This window comes from Heliangelus exortis, chromosome 17 (genome assembly GCF_036169615.1).
Source record: "Heliangelus exortis chromosome 17, bHelExo1.hap1, whole genome shotgun sequence".
Lineage (NCBI taxonomy): Eukaryota > Metazoa > Chordata > Aves > Apodiformes > Trochilidae > Heliangelus > Heliangelus exortis.
In genome coordinates this window covers 1,429,896-1,450,633 of record NC_092438.1, presented here as the reverse complement: position 1 = coordinate 1,450,633, position 20,738 = coordinate 1,429,896, and the positions used below count along the sequence as shown (strand labels likewise).

The 20,738-nt window shown below is 57.4% G+C and overlaps 1 protein-coding gene across 4 annotated transcripts in view; it reads left to right on the top strand.

Annotated features, from left to right (window-relative positions):
* GRID2IP (Grid2 interacting protein) overlaps positions 1–20,738 on the top strand; it is a 34,969-nt gene that overhangs the window by 9,183 nt on the left and 5,048 nt on the right. For 2 of the 4 annotated variants that reach the window (XM_071761430.1, XM_071761429.1), the window contains exons 2-16: positions 4,579–4,833; positions 6,010–6,095; positions 6,301–6,370; positions 7,520–7,614; positions 8,990–9,173; positions 10,938–11,092; positions 12,833–12,934; positions 14,312–14,409; positions 14,836–14,938; positions 15,170–15,495; positions 15,691–16,101; positions 17,318–17,405; positions 18,197–18,286; positions 19,136–19,332; positions 19,848–20,003. In XM_071761430.1, the coding sequence (XP_071617531.1) occupies positions 4,579–4,833; positions 6,010–6,095; positions 6,301–6,370; positions 7,520–7,614; positions 8,990–9,173; positions 10,938–11,092; positions 12,833–12,934; positions 14,312–14,409; positions 14,836–14,938; positions 15,170–15,495; positions 15,691–16,101; positions 17,318–17,405; positions 18,197–18,286; positions 19,136–19,332; positions 19,848–20,003 (2,416 nt within the window). Of the gene's footprint in view, positions 1–4,578; positions 4,834–6,009; positions 6,096–6,300; positions 6,371–7,519; positions 7,615–8,989; positions 9,174–10,937; positions 11,093–11,845; positions 11,862–12,319; positions 12,334–12,832; positions 12,935–14,311; positions 14,410–14,835; positions 14,939–15,169; positions 15,496–15,690; positions 16,102–17,317; positions 17,406–18,196; positions 18,287–19,135; positions 19,333–19,847; positions 20,004–20,738 lie in introns of all 4 variants that reach the window. The other 2 variants (XM_071761431.1, XM_071761428.1) reach the window with 2 other exon arrangements.

Below are 20,738 nucleotides of genomic sequence, written 5' to 3'. Positions count from 1 at the left end.
CAATAAAAATCGCTTGGCATGCTCCTGTATTAAAATACTCCAGCCATCTGTGACTGCCTCTGGATAAGAAATTTCAGTTTAGCCATCAGGATTTATATATTAGGGACTGTGCTGCTTCCCTGTTTCTCATCCCCCCCCCCTGCTCCCACCTCCACCTTCCTGCTCCCTCCAAGGCTGGGGGGAGTTTCTGTGCTCTCTGGGGTGTTGATGCTGCCAGGGTCACCCCCCAGAATCTGCCTCACTCCTGTTGCTGCCTGACTCAGCACCTGAAGCTGTCACTGTCCTCCTGCCCCTGCCTGGGAGACTGTGTGGGTGGCAGGATCGTAATGGAGGAAAAGCAGCTCGGGTTTGCTTCCGTTTCTTTTTTTAAGAAAATCCCTAATCTGACAGCCGGGCATATGGACAACTGCCCAAAAATGGGAATTAGGGCAGCAGGGGAAAAAAAAATGTGCTAGCAATGAAAACAATCGGGAGCAGGGTTCCTTTTCTACTGGCTGAGTTCAAATAGGTCATAACCAAAATGCCTTGGTTCAAAATCTCCTATTAGGAGATTAATTTCTTTTGTCAAATGGAAGTGATGCTGTAATGCAGATTGCACCATCCTGGCCCTCTTGCACACCACTGCTGGTTGGTAACTTTGGTTCTGGGAAGTGGCTATTTAGTCCTAGTACTTTCCTGTATCCTAAAGAAAACCCAGAGAGCTGCGTTTGCCTCGGTATTCCCAGCAGAAAGCAGGTTGCAGGAAGCTCCTTGGCCAAGGGGACTGCTCTCAGCAGCCCTGAAAAGCAGGGATGTCCCAGGTGGGCACCACAGGGAAGGGCTGTGAGGGGCTCCCAGCCCCCGTGCATGGCCACTGCCTCCCCCCAACATCTGCAGTCCCGGCTGGAAAAGCTCCTGCATTCCTATTTCAGGCTAACACCAACGGCCACATCTGCACAACACCTGGAGCCAGACGAGTCATTATGGAGCCTCCCATTACTGGGGTAACAGCCCCTGAGAACATCACAGCTCCGAGCTTGCTGCTGGGCTGGAGTCAGTCCCATTTGGACAGGGAGGCTTGGGGGCACCCCCGGGGCTGTGGGACCTGGGGGGATGGAGGCCAGCACAGGGCTGCTGCCCCTCCTGTTACGTGGGTAAAGCAATACAAGGGTTTTCTCTCCCCAAAGCATGTGAATGTAGCATGCTGCTGGAGCAGAACTGCTTTCCCAGCCTGGTAGCTGTTCACTCAGCACAGTTCAGACACCATCCAAGTGTAGCTCCGTGGTTTAGTCTGCCCCAGAATGTGTTTTTCTGCACAACCAACAGTCTCAAGGCCAGGTCTTCGCTCATTGTTTTGAGGCTAAACCAGGCAGTTCTCCTTTTTCCTTCCTTTGCTACCTGGAGATTGTATCTGATGTTGGCAGCTCTGGAAAGCTTCACATCCTCTTCCTCAAACACCAGTGCTGTGTTTAAAGATGGTGTTATTTAGATTAAGGCTGTTATTTTTATCTTCTATCCGTAGTGCAAATTGCTGCCGTGTTACCCAGGGGGTAAATGATGCTCTGCAGAGGTTCGGGCCCATGACTCTGGTGCCGGTGCTGGTCCATCCCAACAGCTCCACCTGCATGCCCAGCAGTCGATGCTGTTTGCCTTTAAGGTTTCTCACCCATTACAGCCGCATGTAATTTAAACAGAATCACTTTAGAAGTCAACTAATTAGCACCAGGGAGGCATCCCCCCGGAGTTCGGCGCCGAGCCGTGCCCTCCTTTCTGTTACGAGATCCTTCCAGCTGGAAATCACAGCCACTGCAGTTTTTAGGGGAAGCGAGAGGCTTGGTCGCCGAGAGCCGGGGCAGAGCTAGAGCCAGAGCCCGGGGGATACAGAAAGGAGCCCCTGGGTGGATGGCAAACCCCCTCCCGGGACTGAGGGCAGGGAGGTGAGGGTGAAGAGAGGCAGGGGCTCAGCCCAGGTGGAGTTTGCCATCCCAGCCGGCCCATCTGGCCGCGGTGCCCCTGCACGGCGGGGGTGCCGAGTGGCAGGGGGGCACCGGCTGGCACGGGGTTTGGTTGTTGGATCCGGCCGCCTCGTGGGCGTGAGCCGAGCCTGAGACTCAGCTGCATGAGGATCTGAAGCATCTCCCTTTTGTTCCCACCGCACCCTGACAAATGGGGAAGGACCGGAGTTTCTCTCGGCATTTTCGGTACGTCTCCCGCCCCGCGGCTCCCACCCGGCGTTGGCGGTGCTGGCACTGCCCAGCGGGCATCCCCACCCTGTCCCTCCTGGCTCCCGGAGCTCTGGGGACACTGCCCGGGGTGCTGCTGGCACTGGTGTGGCCTGGCCACCAACATTCACCCTCCGTGGTGCGAGGGATGGGGGAGCCCGGCAAAGCTTGGAGGAGAGATTTGGGGTGTGAGGAAGCAGGGGCAGCACAGCTGGGTCTGCTTTGTCAAAGTGATGGGTGGGGAGGGTGTGGGTTTGGGGGTGCTGTGTGGTGTGGGGGGGTGAGGACTGGGGTCTTCTCATTCCTGGCCCTGGTTGAGCACAAGCTCTGAGCAAACTTGGGGCTGTTTCCACCTCCCTCCCAAACCACCCCCTGGCCCCGGGGGCCGGAGCCACCCCTGCTGCCTGCTGGAGAGGACAAACCTTGCATCAGTGGTGCCCAGGGCTGGTGCACATTGAACCGGTGGCATTGACTGGAGCAAGGACAAGCCAGTGCCACCCCACTTACTTTTAGTGAGTCCCTGGGTAAGGTCCAGATCTGAGAATGCACATTTTGAAGGCCAGCACCCACTGAGCTGCAGGGTGTTGGGGTGCTCAGAAGCTCCATCCCCCAGCAGCTCCGTGGCACAGGGCCCCTAAGGCCACGCTGCAAACTCTCTCGAAGGTTTCTGCAGAAGGAAACTATTTTGCACGCTTTAACAGGATTATTTTTACCGGTTACTTAGCTCCTCTTTTTGCTAAACCTCCGTTTTACTTCCAGCACTGCACCGGGTCCATGGTGAAACCCTTCAAACACCTCCTTGTGCCAGGTTACTGCTCTGACTCTGCTTTGCTCCTCAGCCCCCAGGCAAAGCAGCAGACAGTGCAAAGTGGGACAGCCCTGCTGCAACGAGCCAGGCCAATTTAATTTGGCCAAATTAAACGGGAGTGTGCTCATTCTGGCTGCAGGGAGCCCGGCCTGGTCCCAGGGCAGGGGCGTGGGGGTCCTGCCGGGATGCGCTGCTGTTGTCCCGTGTCCTCCCTTGCGTTCCCACAGGAGCCTGCTGGCAGCTGGGTCAGCTATTTATTAGCATGATTTCACTTTTTTCTAGCTGCTGCTTCATCACAAGTTGACTGTGAATCGTGTCAAGGTGTTAACTTATCTTAAATTGTCACCAAATTTAATTTTGCCTGAGCATGTGTCAGGCTCGTGACCTCTCTGCTCCCCCTCAGCAGGAGCACCAGCTCCTATTTGGAGTTCAGCCTTTTGTTGGGGGGGAAATAGAGACATCCTCATCCTGGTTGATATGGGGTTTGAAGCCTCCCCTTTCCTCATCTGGCTTCCCCCAGGCTTTCGGGTTCCTTTGGATGCTGCAGCGGGAAGGTGCAGCCCCTTGGAGGGAGTCGCTCTGGGTTTGCTGACACCAAGAGTTTGTTCCCATTGGTTTTCCCGTGGGAGCTGTGCCCCCCGGGAGGTTTGGAAGTGCTGCCGGGTCTGGAAGCGGTGCTCGCAAGTGTTGGAGTTGGTGCTAAGGTCGGGAGGTGAGGAGCACTGCCGGACCTGGCAGGGAGGCACTGGCTAAGGAGCAAGCTGCCACCAGCCCGGACGGTGCGGGGAGGGGTTGCTATAGAAACACAGGGAGATATCGGCTCCTCCAGAAGCCCCTAAATCTACAAAGGGGAGGGGAGGAGCAGGGGAGCGGGTGTCAGCCTCTCACTGCTGCAATGGGAGCAGGAGCAGGAAAAGGAAAAGCATCTGGGGGTGTTAGGGGTGGGGGCAATGCAGATGCCCCCCCCTCACTCCCTCCTGGCACCTTGCTGTGCATTCCCCGAGGGGCCAAGAGCAGCTCCTCCCGTCCAGAGTGGAGGTGACCTGAAATAGAGCAAGATCCCAGGGGTGTCCCCTCTCCTGCAGTGTCACCATTCCTGTCCTCACCACCAGCATCACCCAAGGGCGTGAAGCTCCTCCCTGGCCATGGTGGGAGCTGGGGGGTGGCAGAAGCTGAGGCTGGAGCCAAGGAGAGCTGAGCCCAGTGGAAGAATTGGAGCACGAGGTGGGGAGAAATGTTTTGGGGGTCTCAGGATGTGCTGGGGAAGAAGAGAGGTCTGGGACAGGGTGCAGGAGGAGGAACTGAGCTGTTTGAACCAGTCTGTGAGCACTGCCCTGTGCAGAGGCCTCACCTCTTTGCCCCAGTGGGGCCATGGTGCAGCTGGGTGTCCTCGGTGTCCTCAGCATTCCTGGTCCTGGCATTTGCAGCTCCGGAGAAGCCTGAGGGGCCGGAGCTGACTTTTCCTTTCCCATCTCTGCCAGAATACGGAGCTCCGGGCCATGGCTGCCCCAGCGCCGCTCCTCAGTCCCTTCCCTTGTCTCATTTTTTTTTTTTTTTTTTTCCCCCCAGGATTTTCATCCCCAAGAAGCACCGGCAGCGGTTTGATGAGGTGGTGTCCCAGAGCCTGATCAGCAAACTCTGCCGCTCCAAGAGCCAGCAGCACAGCAACCGCCTGCGCCGCAGCCGCAGCGAGGATCACCAGGAGAGGCTCCTGGTCTCCACCCGCGCCAGCTCCGTGCCCCGCAGCCACGAGGAGCTCAGCAAGAGCCTCCGGAAAACCCCCTCCCTCATCACCAGCAATGTGGCCTCGGGGGCTGCCCGCAGGTAAAACCTCTCCTGGATGCCCCCCCAGTTCAAGGGGTGGGTTAGAAAGGGACCTTAAAGCCCCCCCAGTGCCCCCCCTGCCATGGTCAGGGACCCCTCCCCCAGCCCAGGGTGCTCCAAGCCCCATCCAACCTTCAACACTGCCAGGGATGGGGCAGCCACAGCTTCTCTGGGCAACCAGGGGCTCAGCACCCTCACCCCCAAGAATTTCTTCCTAATGTCCAATCCTTAGGGTGCCAGTGTCTGGTTTGGCCTGGGTGGCAGCACGGGGTAGGGTAGGAAAGCACCAGGAAAGAGCATGCCTTTGGTGTGCTGGGTGGGTGAAGTCCTCCTGGGATGGGCTTGATGACCTTAATGGTCTTTTCTGACTTAAATGATTCTGTGAACAAAGACCTCTTGCTCTCGAAGGCTGGGCATGTTTGCACCCCTTGTCCCAGCTCTGGGGCACCCTTTCTGTCCTCCTGATGTTGCAGGACTGGCGAGATGCAGGGTGCCTGCCCGGAGCAGGCTGTATCATCCTGCCCTGGGTGCCTGGGTGGGAGGAAGGATGGAGAATCCCTGGTGCCCAGGGGATTAACCCATTTCCCGTGGCCCATCTGGCCAGCCCTCAGCAGCCTGAGGAGCTCTGCTGCACTGGTTGTGGCTCCTGCTCTGTTCCCAGCTCCATCTTACGAACACGAGCAGGATTTGGGCTGTCAGCACAGCTGGGGAGTCCTCCCAGGAGGGTCTGTGCTCTCATGGGCACATTTTGAGCTATTCCCCTGCCTCCAGCTGGTACCTCAGGGGTGTTTGGCTGCAGCACGTCTTCCATCAAGATAATTTTTGGTTTGACTTATCCAAAATTAAATTTGGTTTGACTTAAATTTTGGTTTGACTTTGGTTTGGCTTATCCAAAATCCACTTCTTGCATGGTGTCCCTCCCTGCCAGCATAGGATCAGACCCTGCTAGAGGCTTTCTGGCTGTAGATGATGCTCTCCCTGATGCTGTCCTCCCCAGCTCCCTGCAGGGACCAACCCCCAGCTCCATGCAGCCTCCCAGCAGGAGATTTCCTAAGGCTCCTTCCAAAATTTCCTAGCTGAATTTAACCTCTCTCATCAACCTGTGAGATCTATGGAGGGGCTGGGAAAGGAAACAAGAACTGGATCTCTGCTGAGCTTCTCCTTTCCCCCACGCAGGACTGTGCGGGTGTACAAGGGCAACAGGAGCTTTGGCTTCACGCTGCGTGGCCATGCCCCGGTCTGGATCGAGTCTGTTCTGCCAGGTGAGAAACCTCCAGCCACAAAAGACACTCAGTTGCCTCTGTTCTGAACTCAGAAATCTTACGTGCCCACAATTTGCCAGAAAATAGCAAAAAGGACTTTTCCCAAGTGGAATAACGAGTGTCTTTGGGAGAGTTCAGTCTGGGACCCCGTTCCTGCAGGCACGGGTCCAGCAGCTGAAGTTCCTCTCCTTCCCTGTGCATTTAGGGAGCCCAGCTGAGAAAGCTGCTCTCAAAGCTGGAGACAGGATCCTGTTCCTCAACGGCCTGGACATGAGGTAAGAGGCTCTTGAAAAAGGGTCCCAGGGGATGGCCAAGCACACGTGTGTTCACCCCGTGCAGCAGAAACAAGAGCTGGGTGTCCTTGCAGGGCAACAGACATCCCCTTTACTGTTCTTTTACAAAAAAATTGTCTCTGTACTATGTCAGCTCCACCCCTGCTTGTTCCTTTCACTCCTCCATGCAGACATCCACACCTGATGCATGAGCCACCCACAGATCGTGACTTGAGCCACTCCGAGCAGTCTGTGTTAAACACCTGGGGCTCAGCTTTGGAAAAGTGCATTTGTCCTGCCCACAAACCTCTCCCAGAATGGGCTCATGAGCTTAAAAACACTCAGGCAACAGCATTTCCACCCAGAAGTTTGTTCTTCTCTGCCTTATTCATGAACAGTGGAAGAAATCAAACCAGAGCTGAGCCTGCAGCTGGCTGGGCAGTGGCAGCAGCCTCTCTTTCCTCAGGTTGCTTTTCCACACAAAAACCAAGAGCAAAGGGTTAGAAGGGGCCACATGACAAGAGGGAGTGATGAATATTTAAAAGTGAAGCATCTGATGCTGCTTCTGTGAGTGCTCAGCTCCTCACCTTTCAGCTGATCCAGCAAACTGGTGGCTGATGCAGCACTGCCAGAAAATAGAGGAGGCCAAGCTGAAGATTGTCCTCTGAGCCTACATTTTGGCAGGCACTGTCCCAGGCCAGCCTCCAACCTTCTCCAAGGACACTCCAAGATGATTTCTTCTATTTTTGCCAACAAAAAATGTGTTTTCCATCCACCTTGCATTTTCCTTCCATGAAGGATCAGAACAGGCAAGGAGAGACCCACAGCACTGTGGAAATGGAAAGTTTAATGGAAAGTTCATCTTCTGGGGCTGAGCTCCAAGTAACACGGGTTTCATTTGCCCAGCCAGCTCCTCAGGGTGGCTGCAGATGTGCTCTGCACCCATTCCTTGCTGCAAGAGCCCGGTCACAGGGGGATAATTCCTGCTTTCCCTGGGGAGGCTCTTTTCTGAGCTAAAACCAGGGGAGCTGCAGGGGGGTCCTGGCTGTCTCTGAGCAGCAAGATGAGTTTTTTTGCACAAAGGGCAAAGGCAGCTGCAGGCTGCACCTCCCTGCTGCCCCCTCTGCCCCTCTCTCTCTCCTGTGTCCGCAGGAACTGCTCCCATGACAAGGTGGTGTCGATGCTGCAGGGCAGCGGGGCGATGCCCACCTTGGTGGTGGAGGAGGGGATCGTCAGCATCTCCAACGGTAAGGGCAGGGGGAAGAGAGGTCCCGGAGCAGCCCAGCCCCCCGGATTTCCCTCGGAGGAGGGGATGCCTCAGTGCCTCCCGCAGGTTTAACCCCCTCTGCCCGCAGGGCTGCTGCTCCCGCACGCTTTCTGGGATCAGGCTTCATCCCAGGCTTGGCTGCTCCCCGGGAGGTTCATCCCACTCTGTGGATGTCCTTGGCAGCCCTGCCCAATGTCCTTTCCGTGCAGCCTGTGCCGGGTGCTCGACCCAAGTAACCCAACCCCGGGCTCACCCTGCAAACCTCTCCTTTGTGTTCTGGCTGTGCTGCTTGGGATAATGCTGCTGCTGCTGCTGCTGCTGCTGCTGGAATTACCCAGTTGTCTGCCAGTCAGAGCTGGTGGGAGAGGTGTCCGGGGCAGTGCTGGGGTTCTCAGCATGATTTTGGCAGAGGGGCAGGACCACAGCCCAGGGCAGAGCCCGATGGCTGCTGCGTTTCTGGAGCTGTGTAAAGGAAGGAGGGTCAGTGTGTTATTGGGGTGCTGCACCACAACCCCAGGGATTAGGGACTGGCTCTTCTCTCCAGAGCAGCCAAGGACTCCCCTGCGTTTCCCTGGAGGAGCCCTGTGTTACCAACTCACTTGCGTGTGCCCTAGAAACAAACCCCAGCACCTCACTGCTTCACAGCACACAGACAGTGATGCTCAAACTGCTTCACTGCCCCCAAAAGAAACCAAGAAAAGATGGAATTTTTTTGCTCCTACCACCTTGGCCATATTCCTAGGTGGATAAGTGCCTCCTGCAGTCTCGGCTCCTTGTCCCAGCTGTGAATTTCCCTGCACTGACCACAGAGGCAGCACAGGGATCAGGGCAGATGAGGGTGACAAAGAAAATGACCTTCCATGCTGCAGTTCACTCATGGGTAACACTTGACCGATGCTGCTTTTGAAGCCAATGATTATCATAAAATGCTTTGGGATTTGAGCAGAGGCTTTAGAGGAGGAATGGTACCTGCACATTGTCACAGGCAGTGTGGAAGCAGCGTGGTTGAAGGGAGAGATCCCAGAGACATTCCCAGTTAAAACACCCCTGCACATCTCCAGCAGGTCCATGGACCAACTGGAACAGCCAGAACTCCAGAGCAGGGGCAGCCACAGCTCCAGATGAGCCATTTCACTCTGTCACCATGCTGCCTTCCAGTCACTGTCACCTGTTTTGGGGTTTTTTTTTTGCTGGGGTAACAGTGTCTGTACCACCACACCAGGATCTGTATTTCTGGGAAGCACCCTGTGTGTAAGCTGCCCCCTGGCTGCCCCTTGGTTTCAGGACAAACCTTTTAACCTCTGGTTAAGACCCTTTGTTGAATTTTCCATTTTCTCTCTACCTGTGCCCTGCAGACTCTGACTCTGCTGACTCCCCGAGCACCTCCTCTGCCCTCACCTCCCTGCAGTGGGTTGCAGAGATCCTCCCCTCTAGCATCAAGATCCAAGGAAGGACCTTCACCCAGCAGCTGGAGCACCTGCTGACCCCACCTGAGCGCTACAGCACCTGCAGAGCCCTGGAAGGCTTCTTCCAACATCGGTAACTCCTTGGCAGCTCCATCCTCAGCTCTGCTCCTGGTGGCAATGCCCACGTTGGAGCAGGGCTCCAAGGAGGAGGCAGAGCTCAGCTGCTGGCACTGAGCTCTGCTGGGATTGCCTTCTCCACTTGCCCCAGCTGTGAGTTTCTCCTTGTGCCCATCTCTCACCAGGTGTCCTGCCTGAGGACAGGGCAGAGCCTCGAGCTTTTGAGGTTCATTCAGTCACCTCTTAACCCCTCATGAAGTCACCTCGGTGCCCAGCAGTGTGGGCTCTCTTGCTGCCTGGCTGTCCCAACAGCCACAGATCCTGTTCTGCCTCTTTCAGGAAATCTCACTGTTTTATCCTCATCTTCTCACTCTTCTCAGCACCTTGGCTGCAGCTCTCCCTTGGCCAGGAGAGCATCCTCCCACCCTGCTGCAAGGGTCAGAAACGACCCCCTGGCAGGCTCAAGACTTTCAGTAGTGACCTTGTTTTCTGCCCTTGATCTTTAACCTTTCCACACCACGGGGAATAAGCCATCCCTCTGGGTGCCAGGAGGTGCTGCTCTTTATCACAAGTTCTTACTTACTTCCACACAAAGGACACAAGAACTGCACTGAGCTTTAACCCACCACCTCAGCTCAGTTTCTCAGTAGAAAAGCAGCCTGGCTTCGGCTCTCAGCCCCAGTTCTGACTTCCTCCCCTAGGCTGTTTTATCCTGGTGGCCAAGGTGGCCAAGAAGGCCAATGGCATCCTGGGCTGGCTCAGGAACAGCGTGGCCAGCAGGTCCAGGGAAGGGATTCTGCCCCTGTGCTCAGCCCTGGGGAGGCCACAGCTTGAGTCCTGTGTCCAGTTCTGGGCCCCTCAGCTCAGGAAGGAGATTGAGGTGCTGGAGCAGGTCCAAAGGAGGCAACTGGGCTGGGGAAGGGACTGGAGCACAGATCCTATGAGGAGAGGCTGAGGGAGCTGGGGGTGTTGAGGCTGGAGAAGAGGAGGCTCAGGGGAGACCTCATCACTCTCTCCAACTCCCTGAAAGGAGGTTGGAGCCAGGGGGGGGTTGGGCTCTGCTCCCAGGCAACTCTCAGCAAGACAAGAGGGCACAAGAGGTCTCAAGTTGTGCCAGGGGAGGTTTAGGTTGGACATTAGAAAGAATTTCTTTACTGAGAGGGTGATCAGACATTGGAATGGGCTGCCCAGGGAAGGGGTGGATTCTCCATCCCTGGAGATATTTCAAAAGAGCCTGGATGTGGCACTCAGTGCCATGGGCTGGGAACCACGGGGGGAGTGGAGCAAGGGTTGGACTTGATGAGCTCTGAGGTCCCTTCCAACCCACCCAGTTCTATGATTCTGTGATTCTATGATTGTCCTCCCTGGTTGGGGTGCTCAGCAGCCCTCTCACCACTCTGCACCCCCAGCCCCCCTCTACAGCACCCTGAGCCTACTTACCAGCTGCTGGGGAACATTCAGGTCTTTCCAGGGTTTCTCTTTGCTTCCTGGCTCTCCTCCCTCCCTCTCACTTTCAGGTTTTAAACCACTTTGCTCACCTCATTAGCTCCCTGTGCCCAACTCCACCCCCAAGGCTCTGAGTGCCTCTTCCGCAGCCTCTGCCGGGAGGTGCTGTGCGTGTGCCCGAGGTTCGGAGGTGCTGTTCGTGGGTGTGCCCGCGGTTCGGAGGTGCTGTTCGTGGGTGTGCCACGGGTCCAGAGGGCAGCCCAGCACGTGGGAAGCAGCGTGGTGGGGCCGTGCCGCCGGGGTGCTGCCCATCCCTCTCTTTCCCGTTTTGCAGGAACATTGACACCCTGATTGTGGATGTGTACCCGGTGCTGGACACACCGGCCAAGCAAGTCATTTGGCAGTTTATCTACCAGCTGCTGACGTATGAAGAGCAGGAGCACTGCCAGCAAAAGATTGCCAGGTTTCTTGGTTACAAGTCCTTGGCAGGTGAGAGGAAAGCTCCCAAGCTCCGGCGAGGACGCGGCGTGTCCCACCTGGGGCCCTCGGTCCGTCGTGCTGGGAGCAGGAGGGGGCAGGAAGGCAGCACTGTGGCTGTGGCTCTGCCTGCACGGGGGCAGTGGCCACGCAGGGTGTGGAGCAGCACAGGGCAGTGTCCAGGGCCTGGTACTCATCAGGTTGATTCCTAAATGTCAGGCTGGAGGTCTCCTTTTCTGCATCATGGATACACACAGTTTTGGAAGGAAACTCTGCACTAAGAGGAGAGGCTGTCTCTGGAAGCAGTGGTTTTTGGAAGCTGCTTGGGTTGTTAGGAAGTCCTGAAAGGAAACAGCTGATGTAGGAGCAGGGTTCAGATCAGAGAGGCAAAATGAGCCCTGATGGTGATGTCCCTAAGGTAGTCCCTGGTTAGAGGAGGTGGGGACAGCTTCCCTGGCAGTGCTGCCCTCCCAAAACCACCTGGAGGGCAGTGAGTGATTCTCCTCCTCTTGGTTCTCCTCTCCCCTCACCATCACCCAGGGCTGAGCAACACAAAACCAGCTGTGGTTGGCCAAGGATAAAGGAGGTGCAAGTCATGCAGCAGAAAAGTGAGGGCAGACGGGAATGAAACGTCTTAATATTTTGATCTGTGCATCCAAAGCCTTCTATTTGAAGCTATTTACACGGTGCAGTGTTTTAGACTCAGCATGGGAAAAAAGAGGTCTTGGCTGTAGAGAGACTTTTGGAGGAGCACATTTATTTTAGCACAGCCTCTGCCCTTGTGAGGAAGGAGAGCTCCAGGTCCAGGGTCCCTGGTGTGAATGGAAACCTGCTGAGCATTTGTTCACCTAAGTACTGTGGCTTTCGTGTGTGCAGAATCGTGGCCTAACATCTTGTATTATTCCCAAGAACTTAGACCCTAAAATTAGTTTGCAAACTCCAGAGGATCTCAGAAGCCAACACATTTTGCAGTTTGCAGCTACATTTCAGGATCACAGAGCTGTTCCCAGCAGCTGTCAGAGGAGTAAATCCCCCAGGACCAGGCTGTCTGGGGCTCTCGTCCCTGTTCACAGGATGGTCCTTGGCTCCTTTCAGCTTCTCAGGGGAAAGGGGCAAGCTCTGACCAGGTGAAGTTCTGGTTGCACTGGTGCCTGATGTCTGTGTCCATGCGTGGAAGCATGATGGTCAGAGATCTCTGGGTGTGGGTTAGTCCTTCCCCTGGGCTGCTGCTCAGCTCAGTGTTGATCTCTGGTGTGTGTCTGTGTCTGCTGGGCTCTCAGACTGTGCTCTGGAATCTCCTGCAAGTCTGAGCCTCTCTGAGCTGTTGCCTGCACAACCCATCAGGCAACGTGGTTCTGCCAGGCAGCACCTCAGTGCTGCTCCTGCTCCCATCTTGCCTCTTGAGGGCAGGAAAGTTGCCCCGGGGGTCCTGCTGAACCAGCCCAGCTCAGGGCTGGGGTTCCACCTGCACCGTGAGCTGCTGGATGCCAATCCTGGCTGAAAGAGCAATTGCATGTCCTGGTTCTGGGCACCCATCCCCTCTCCTAACCCTGCTGCCCGGGGCCAGCGTGAGGATGGGGTGAGCCGGGGGTGTGTGGGGGGGACGGTGCCAGCAGAGCCGTGCACAGACAGGGTGAGGGGCTCAGGGAGCAGCCGCCAGTCCCAGGGGTCTCGTGGAGCACCGTGTCGTGGCCAGGAGGGACGGGGGAGCTGTGGGGACCGTGCCTCACCAGGGGTTGTTCTCTGCTGCAGCTGAGCCAGAAGCAGAGGATCGGTACCGCAGCTCGGTCCGCGGGGCATCCTTGTGCCGGGGAAGCCTCCGAACGCCCCGCCCCGAGGAAGGGGGGGCAGCAGGTGGGTCAGGGGGATGCTCAGGGGCTCCTGACACAGGCAGGAGGGAGCTAGGTCCCGTAGCCGGGGCTGTGCTCTGCCTCTGCACTGCCCAAGCTGAATTCCTGTCCCCCCTGACAGTGGGGAAAGGTGCAAGGGCAGCACGGAGCCAGCAGAGGTTGGGCTGGGAGCTCGTGTTTTCAGAAGCAGTTGAAATAGGCAATTCCTTGAAGAAGCTGCTGGGGCTGAGGCTGAATGTTGTTTCCAATCCCAGATGTGAATTGATGCTGCTGGTGTGAGCCCTTCCTCTGGGGTGCACTGTTTTTAATCTTCCTTGTGACCTTTCTTGGACACCATCAAATTCACAGCAGTATTTGTGGAATCCGTGTGAAGGAGGTCATGGTTCACTTGATGAACTACACTGACAGCACCAACCCTCCTTCTTTTCAAAAAGTAGCCTCATGTCTCCCCATTCTTTCAAAAATCCCATTCTCCTGGTGCTGCTGCAGGGCCTTCCACATCCCCTGGACTCTAACCCTCTCCCCAGCAGCACCCAGGTTGCTGGTTGTGTCCTTTGGCTCTTTGCCCTCCCAGATGGCAGGAGAAGGCTTCTTGCCTGTCCCTCCCTTGCCTGCAAAGGGCACCTGAGCTGCACTTACAGCTCCTGACCATGACCTCCTCACCACGATGTCCCCCCCACACCAGCTATGGAGGAGCAGCTCCATCCCACCCTCCCAGAACCCTTCCCTGGCACCGTGGGGCTCCTCAGCTGTGGGCAGGGCTGCTGCTGGAGCAGTCATCACTGAGACATTTCCCCAGGCAAGATCCTCTGAGGAGCAGCCCTGGCACTGACTACAGCCCCGAGAGTGGGTGACAGATGCCTGGGCTGGAGGGAAGTTGCTCACCCCAGCAGATGTTTGCCAGCTGTGGGCAGCAGCCTTGTCCCCAGCTGCCCTGTGGGAAGAGCAGAGCATCCCACGACCTCTTGTGCTGAGCTTAAACCAAGCCTGAGCAGGCTCTGGATCCCACCCTGGGTTTGTGCTCCTCCCTGCACAAACCATTTCTTCATAAAAAGCAGTCAGTGTTCCTCAGTCCTGCAGAGGGTGGTGATGTGCAGGGGGGCTGCACCTCCTGTTCCCAAGCAAAGCCCCACTCCAGAACCTGTTCTCATCACAGACAGCTGGCTCTGGCCTGGACTCTTCTTTCTTTGTTGCCATCAGGTGCTGGGCACAGAGGTCCCGTTTGGTTCAGGTGTGAGCTCCTGGTGTTTTGCTGTGTGCCTGGGCTCCACAGCCCACCAGAGACAAGGGGAACCTTGATGGGTCAGGCCCGTCAAGAACCAAGGGGGCAGAAGCACAAGGGTGGGCTCCCGACTTGGGTTTGTCTCTTCCTTCCCTACAGGCCAGAGTGACACCGTGGAGGTCCCAGTTCGGCTGATCCCTGGAGAAAGGCAGGCTGGGGATGGCACATCCCTTCCAGAGACACCCAACCCCAAAATGGTGCGACCTGGTGGGGCTGGGGAGGGGACAGGCACCCCGGGAAGGTGGGTGGTTGGAGCCCCTCCTGTTAGTGCAGGAAAGCAGGAAAAAGGAAATGGGGAAGGATGTGTCTGCAGATAATACCTGCTGGTGGCTGCCAACATCCCTGCCCCAGAGCTCCATTCTGAGGTCACATCACCCCCACAGTCACCTTTACTGAGCTTGCTGTCTGCCAGCAGCCCGGGAGTGAGAGGCTCCTGGGGAGCTTCAGAAAAGGGAGAGGAGCCTTGTGTTGGGGTGAAAAATCTCTTTTGAACAGCAAAGCCCGGGGAGCTGGTGGGTGCACGGTGTCTGTGCTATCCCCAGGACATCCCAGCCCTCTGGGCACTCCATGGGGCACATCTGGAGCTGGCCACCACCAGCAGCTCTTTGTCCTTTTCCTCCCAGATGTCAGCTGTCTATGCGGAGCTGGAGAACCGCCTGCTCGGCAGCTTTGCTGGCAAGAGGAGCAGCACTGCCCGGCACAGAGCATCCCCCCCACACCCTGCAGGTACCACCCCGCGGGACAGGGGCACTCCGGGGGGGCTCAGGTGCTGGGAGGGCAGGTGGAGGAGCAGACACCTTCCTCTTGGTGCCCCTTGACAGCCGGGGCCACCCGGGAGCTGCAGCGGGGCGGGGATGGGGCAGTGCCCGGGGGTCTCTCCTCCCCTTAACTCGTGTGACATCCCGCGGGGTGCCGGGGGCTGCAGGACCCTCCGGGCAGCAGTGCTGTGTCCCGCAGGTGCTCGGAAGCCAGGAAAGGCGATTTCCTGGCCCAGTGACCCTCTGGGCTCCCAGCAGTGCTACTACCGCCTGCACAGCACCGTGGCCTCCCCGACCAGCACCGAGTCCAATCCCTACGTCAGCCTGGACAGCAGCCCAGCCCCGTCCCCCAAGCACCGGGAATACTCGCTCAGCCCCCTGTCACGACGGAAGAAACTCTTCACCTTCTCCAGGCCCCCGCGCAGTCGCGACACCGACAGGTTCCTGGATGCCCTCAGCGAGCAGCTGGGACACAGGGTCACCATCGTGGATGATTTCCTCACCCCTGAGAATGACTACGAGGAGGTGGGCACCGGGCCGGCCGGGTGCAGGTCTCCGGCTGTCCTGGGGGTGGAGCATCCATGGGGCAGCCCCCGCGGCACCGGGATGGGTGCGGAGCCTCTGGGGACACCTCCTGGGGTGGGTGGCAGAGGGGGGAGAGGGATGGGTGGGTGGAGGGTGAAGTGCCACCTATCAGCCTCCCTTCTGTCCCTCTCCCAGATGAGTTTCCACGACGACCAGGGCAGCTACGTCACCAACGACGTCAGCAGCAGCGAGTACATCAGCAGCAGTGACGAGGGCAGCTCCCTGACATACTCCACACTCTCTGACCACATCCCCCCGCCGCCCCTCAGCCCCCCTCCCCCACCTCCCCCCATGTTCCATGACCCCCAGACCATCCCCACCAAGGCAGAGGCCGCCAAGGCCAGCGCAGCTCCTGCCCCCAAATCCCTCGTCAGCCACCTGCACCCCATCCCACCCCCTCCACCCCCACCCCCGCCCCCCCCGGTGCCCTGTGCACCCCCCCTGCACCGGGGGCTGCTGCACCGCAGGAGTGAATCCAACCACATGAGTGTCAAGAGGCTGAGGTGGGAGCAGGTGGAGAACTCGGAAGGGACCATCTGGGGGCAGGTACGGCCCAGCAGAGGGGAAAAGGGGGGGGGGGGAGGGTCCAAACCACCATCTGGGGACCTTGTGCTGATTCCCTCCCCGGAACATCACCACCTGGCCTCTTGTTGGGCCACGCATTCAATACCTTGGCCAAGGGAACGAGCTCTGGAGATGCCGTGTCACAGAAAGTCTCCTGTTTCTTGTGGAAGACTTTCACAGAAAGTCTTCCTGTTTCCTCCTATGTGCTTGGCCCAAAACTGCCGGGATGAGGAAAGGCTGTAGAAAGCATCTGAAATGCTGGGTTTGGCTGCAGCATCCTGGGGAGAGCTCGCTTTGGGGCTGTCTGTGAGTTGGTGTAGGCAGGAGGTGCCTCCAGCCACGTTCTGCAGCTGTGGGAGGTTGTACCAGCAGGAAACCGGGAGGTTTCTGGTTGAAAGCAGAAGGATGGGGAGGATGCCAGAGGGGGGAAAGTGGGTGAGAAGTGAGACCAGATGTGATAATCCTTTGGTATCATGGACTTGAAGTGATGCAGAACTTTGGAGGTGGATTCAGGTCCCTGTAGGGAGCAGCTGCCTCCCCAGGGTTTCACTTCCACCCTCTGTCTCTTCTGATGAGGAACGTGTTCAGATGTGATGGGTTCTTCATGCCCTGAGCAGCTGGTGGGAAGCTGTGGGATCATCTTCCAGACCCACCTCACAGCAGGCACTTGAAACTCTGCAGGCCTCTCTCCCCAGCACTCCAGAGAATGTGATGCATCTTCACAGTGGTTTTCTTGTATTCAAAAAAAATCCCAAAGTTTCTGGAATTTCCACTTTGTCCTTCAGACAAGCAATTGTGCCCAAGCTGCCAGTGAAGAGCTCTCATGCTCTGTAGGATTCCAGCTGATCAGGAGCTAAAACTGAACCCACAGGACAATGCCCACAGCTGCAGGGAGCACAGAAATGCTGATAAGGGGAACCTCCAGGCTTCCTCCCTTCTTCTGTGATGAGAACAGGTCCCACCAGATGGGTTTGGTGTAGAAACTGCCTCCCCAGAAGTGAATGGTTCACCAGGCTGTGGTTTCTGCAGAGGTTTTGTGGTGGCCAGGTCTGCAGTTACAGGACGGGGCCATCAGCCTCTCCTGGTTTTTTCTGGGGATGCAGAGCTCAGGGTGGGGTGGCAGGAGGGTGGCTCAGCATGGGGTGGGCAGTGTGGGGCTGTCCCTTTGCCAGGCTCCTGACTCTTCCTCCTCCTGCAGCTCGGGGAAGACTCAGATTATGACAAGCTGAGTGATATGGTCAAATACCTCGACCTGGAGCTGCACTTCGGGACACAGAAGCCTGCAAGTAAGTGCCTGAACCCCAAAGCAGGTCCTGGCACCGGCCAGAGCCCGGGGCACGGTGAGGAATGGGGCTGGGTGGGCAGCATGGCAATGCCTGGTGCTGACATCTCCTGTGGCACAGAACCCCCTCATGCTCAGGATGCTGTGGCTGGTGGCACAGCAGATCGTTAAGCTGGAGATCACCTCGTTATCTCCCTTAATTTGCTTCCCTGCCATTATCTGCTCTCTCTCTGCATTTTCAGTCCATCAGGGCAGTGAAACTCAGCTGGGGGTTTCTCTCTCATTGTGCTCAGGGTTCAATGCCTGCCCGGCCATCCCCATCCCACTGGGAATGTTGGGGTGCCAGCCCCCCTCCCCAGTGCCACCAGAGCCCTGGTGTGCAGCACAGCAGAAGCTCAGACCTGCACCAAACCCTGGCAGGATTTGTGCAGAGCCTCTGCTCCTCCTGCTGCCCGCAGCACGGGCAGAGCTCAGCTCCAGCGGGCAGGCACGGATGGGACTGGTGGTGGAAGTGGGATGAAAGGGGATTCTTCTCAGGGGCTGCCCATTCTGGGGGATGTTTCTGGGATTTTCTGTGTGTTTCACCTCTCGTTTTACTTTTTTCAGCTCCAACAGAGTCCTCCACTGAGGAGATCTTTGAATCACTGGATTCAAGGATTCCTGGAGCCATTGCTGTGTGCACAGCATCAGTTCTCCTCTTTCATTCATGGTTTCACTGTTTGCAGGGCACTTGTTTTTTTTTTTTTCCCGCTGGAGCCGGCTGAACCTGTCCTTACCCATGATTAAATCTTTCAGTTTCTCTTCCAGAGCCAACTCTCATGCCCGAAAACTTTAAAAAGAAAGACGTGGTTGAAATTTTGTCCCACAAAAAGGCCTACAACACATGTAAGTGAACACCACAGAGAACCTCCCCCCAAAACTGGCCCAAAGGTGGGACCGGGGATGTTATAGAACTGGAAAGGTAAAAGGAAGGAGGCTTCATGAGCACCATCCCATGGGCAGGACCCCAGCACAGCTCTGCTGCTTTGGGCTGTTCCTGCAGCCCTGGCAGAGGGCAGAGATGGGATGTGGCCTGGGGAGCTGGAGAGGGGAAGGTGAGGGTGTGTGGGACCTCCCTGTGCCCAGCACCCTGCTCCTGCAGGAGGTGCTCCTGGGGGGAAGGAGGGTGGGAGGCTGGGTAGGACCCTGCCTGCTGGGGTCTCCCGGCTGTGGGGGGGTGGGAGAGGAGGAGGAGGGATGGTTTGCAGTGCTGGTGATGTACACACCCGATGATGCCAACCCCTGGGGGGCCTGCAGGACCAGAGCAGCTCCTCAGGATCCCTGTGCAGCCTCTGCAGGGCCTCAGGGAGTGGAAAGCCCTTCCTCCCCCCAGGGCTGACCCTGTGCCAGTGTAGGCAGCTGGAGAAGTCCACATCCACTCGCACTGTAGAGCCGTGGACCTCCCCCTCCTATCCCCAGCATCCTGCCAAGCCCACAGCACAGCCCAGGGGGTCTGGTCCTCCTCCTCCTCCCCTCCCAGGTGACAGGTCCCTCTCTCCTCCAGCCATCCTGATCGTGGAAAGCCCTTCCTCCCCCCAGGGCTGACCCTGTGCCAGCTGGAGAAGTCCACACCACTCACACCGTAGAGCCGTGGACCTCCCCCTCCTATCCCCAACATCCCGCCAAGCCCCCAGCACAGCCCCGGGGTCTGGTCCTCCTCCTCCCCCCCCGGCTGACAGGTCCCTCTTTTCCCAGCCATCCTGATCGCCCACCTGAAGCTCTCGCACATGGAACTGCGGCAGATCCTGATGACGATGGAGACAGACCGCCTGGAGCCGTCCCACATCAAGCAGCTCCTGCTCTACGCACCCGACGGGGAGGAGGTGCAGCGCTTCCAGAGCTACAAAGAGAACCCGGCCAAGCTCAGCGAGCCCGACCAGTTCGTGCTGCAGGTACCTGCGGGCCGGGATGTGCCCTGGCAGCCAGGAGGTCTGCACAGTGTCCTGGGGATGTCCCGCAGGGAGATGGGGGGGGGGAGGAGGAAGGTGCACAGAGGAGCAGCCAGCAGGACACAGGTCTGGGAAGAACTGGTGGCACTGGTCAGAGGGACTGCTGGAGCTGGGGGTGATGCCTGAGCTGTCTGGCAGCTCCCACGGAGGCTGTTTCACAGCACAACCTTCACTCCAGAGTCAGAGTGACTTTGCCCAGCTCTGACTGACTTGCTGCTGCCAAAGTCACTCGTGGGGCTGGGCAGGAGCCCTCCCAGCTGCCACACTGTGTCACTGTGTCACTTGCACGGAGAGAGTGGTTTCTCTTTTGCTTTCTATTTTTTTTTTTTTTTTTTTTTTTCCTCATCCCCAACTGAGCGGTTTCCTGTAGAGGGAAATGTGCTGGGAAAGACCCCGGGAGGGAGGGGTTGTGGTGAATGATGGTGACCCCCATGGCTTCCTCCTCCCTTTGCTCTCAGATGCTCTCAGTGCCAGAGTACAAGATCCGCCTGCGCAGTCTGCACTTTAAGACCACTCTGCAGGAGAAGACAGAGGAGATCAAGGCCAGCTACGAGTGCATCTGCAAGGCCTCTCTGGAGCTGAAAAGCAGCAAGAAACTTGCTAAGATCTTGGAGGTCAGAACAGTCCTTTCTGCTGCTCAGAGCCGCCGGGGGCACCCAGGGGAGCACCCACCACCACCTGCAGGCAGCAGGAGCTCAGCTCCATCCCCATTGCTCTGCCTGCAGCCCCCCAGGCCCCCCTTTGCCAGGGTCCATCCCCTGCTGGCAGGGGCAGGGAGGACATGGGAGGGCAGAGGGCCCCACACCCACCCGGAGCTGGAGCCTGAAACCCACCCAGTGACACAGCAGAGCCCAGAGGGGTTTTCTTTGCATGCTGCCTGTCCCTCTGAGGAGGTGCCTTTGGGGACCTGGGGACAGGCTGTGCCTGACAGAGGGGCTGTGGCACTTCCAGGACAGAACAAATCCCACTGCAGCTGCTCCTTGACCCAACTGAGACCTTCTGCCCCAGATTAATGTTAATTCATTCAGGTTTGCTTTTTAAAAAAAGGCAGGTGGGATAAAAGAGGACAAGGTGTGATAAAAGACATTTCCAGATGAGGGATGGAATCTCCTGAGGGGCTCCTGGCCAGTGACCCCCCCAACACTTGAGTGCTTGAGGGATAAGAGCTGGTTGCACATTAGTGGTGGTGAGCAGGAATTCAGGCTGAAATCCGAGCAGTCATGGGGTCCCTGCTCCTCCCCAGGCTCCAAGAGGGATGTCAGGACTTGGGTGGGCCAAGGTTGGGGTCCTGCTGTGCCCCCCAAGGCTGCAAAGCTGCAGCAGAAGCAGTTGGAGCATTCTGGAGGGTT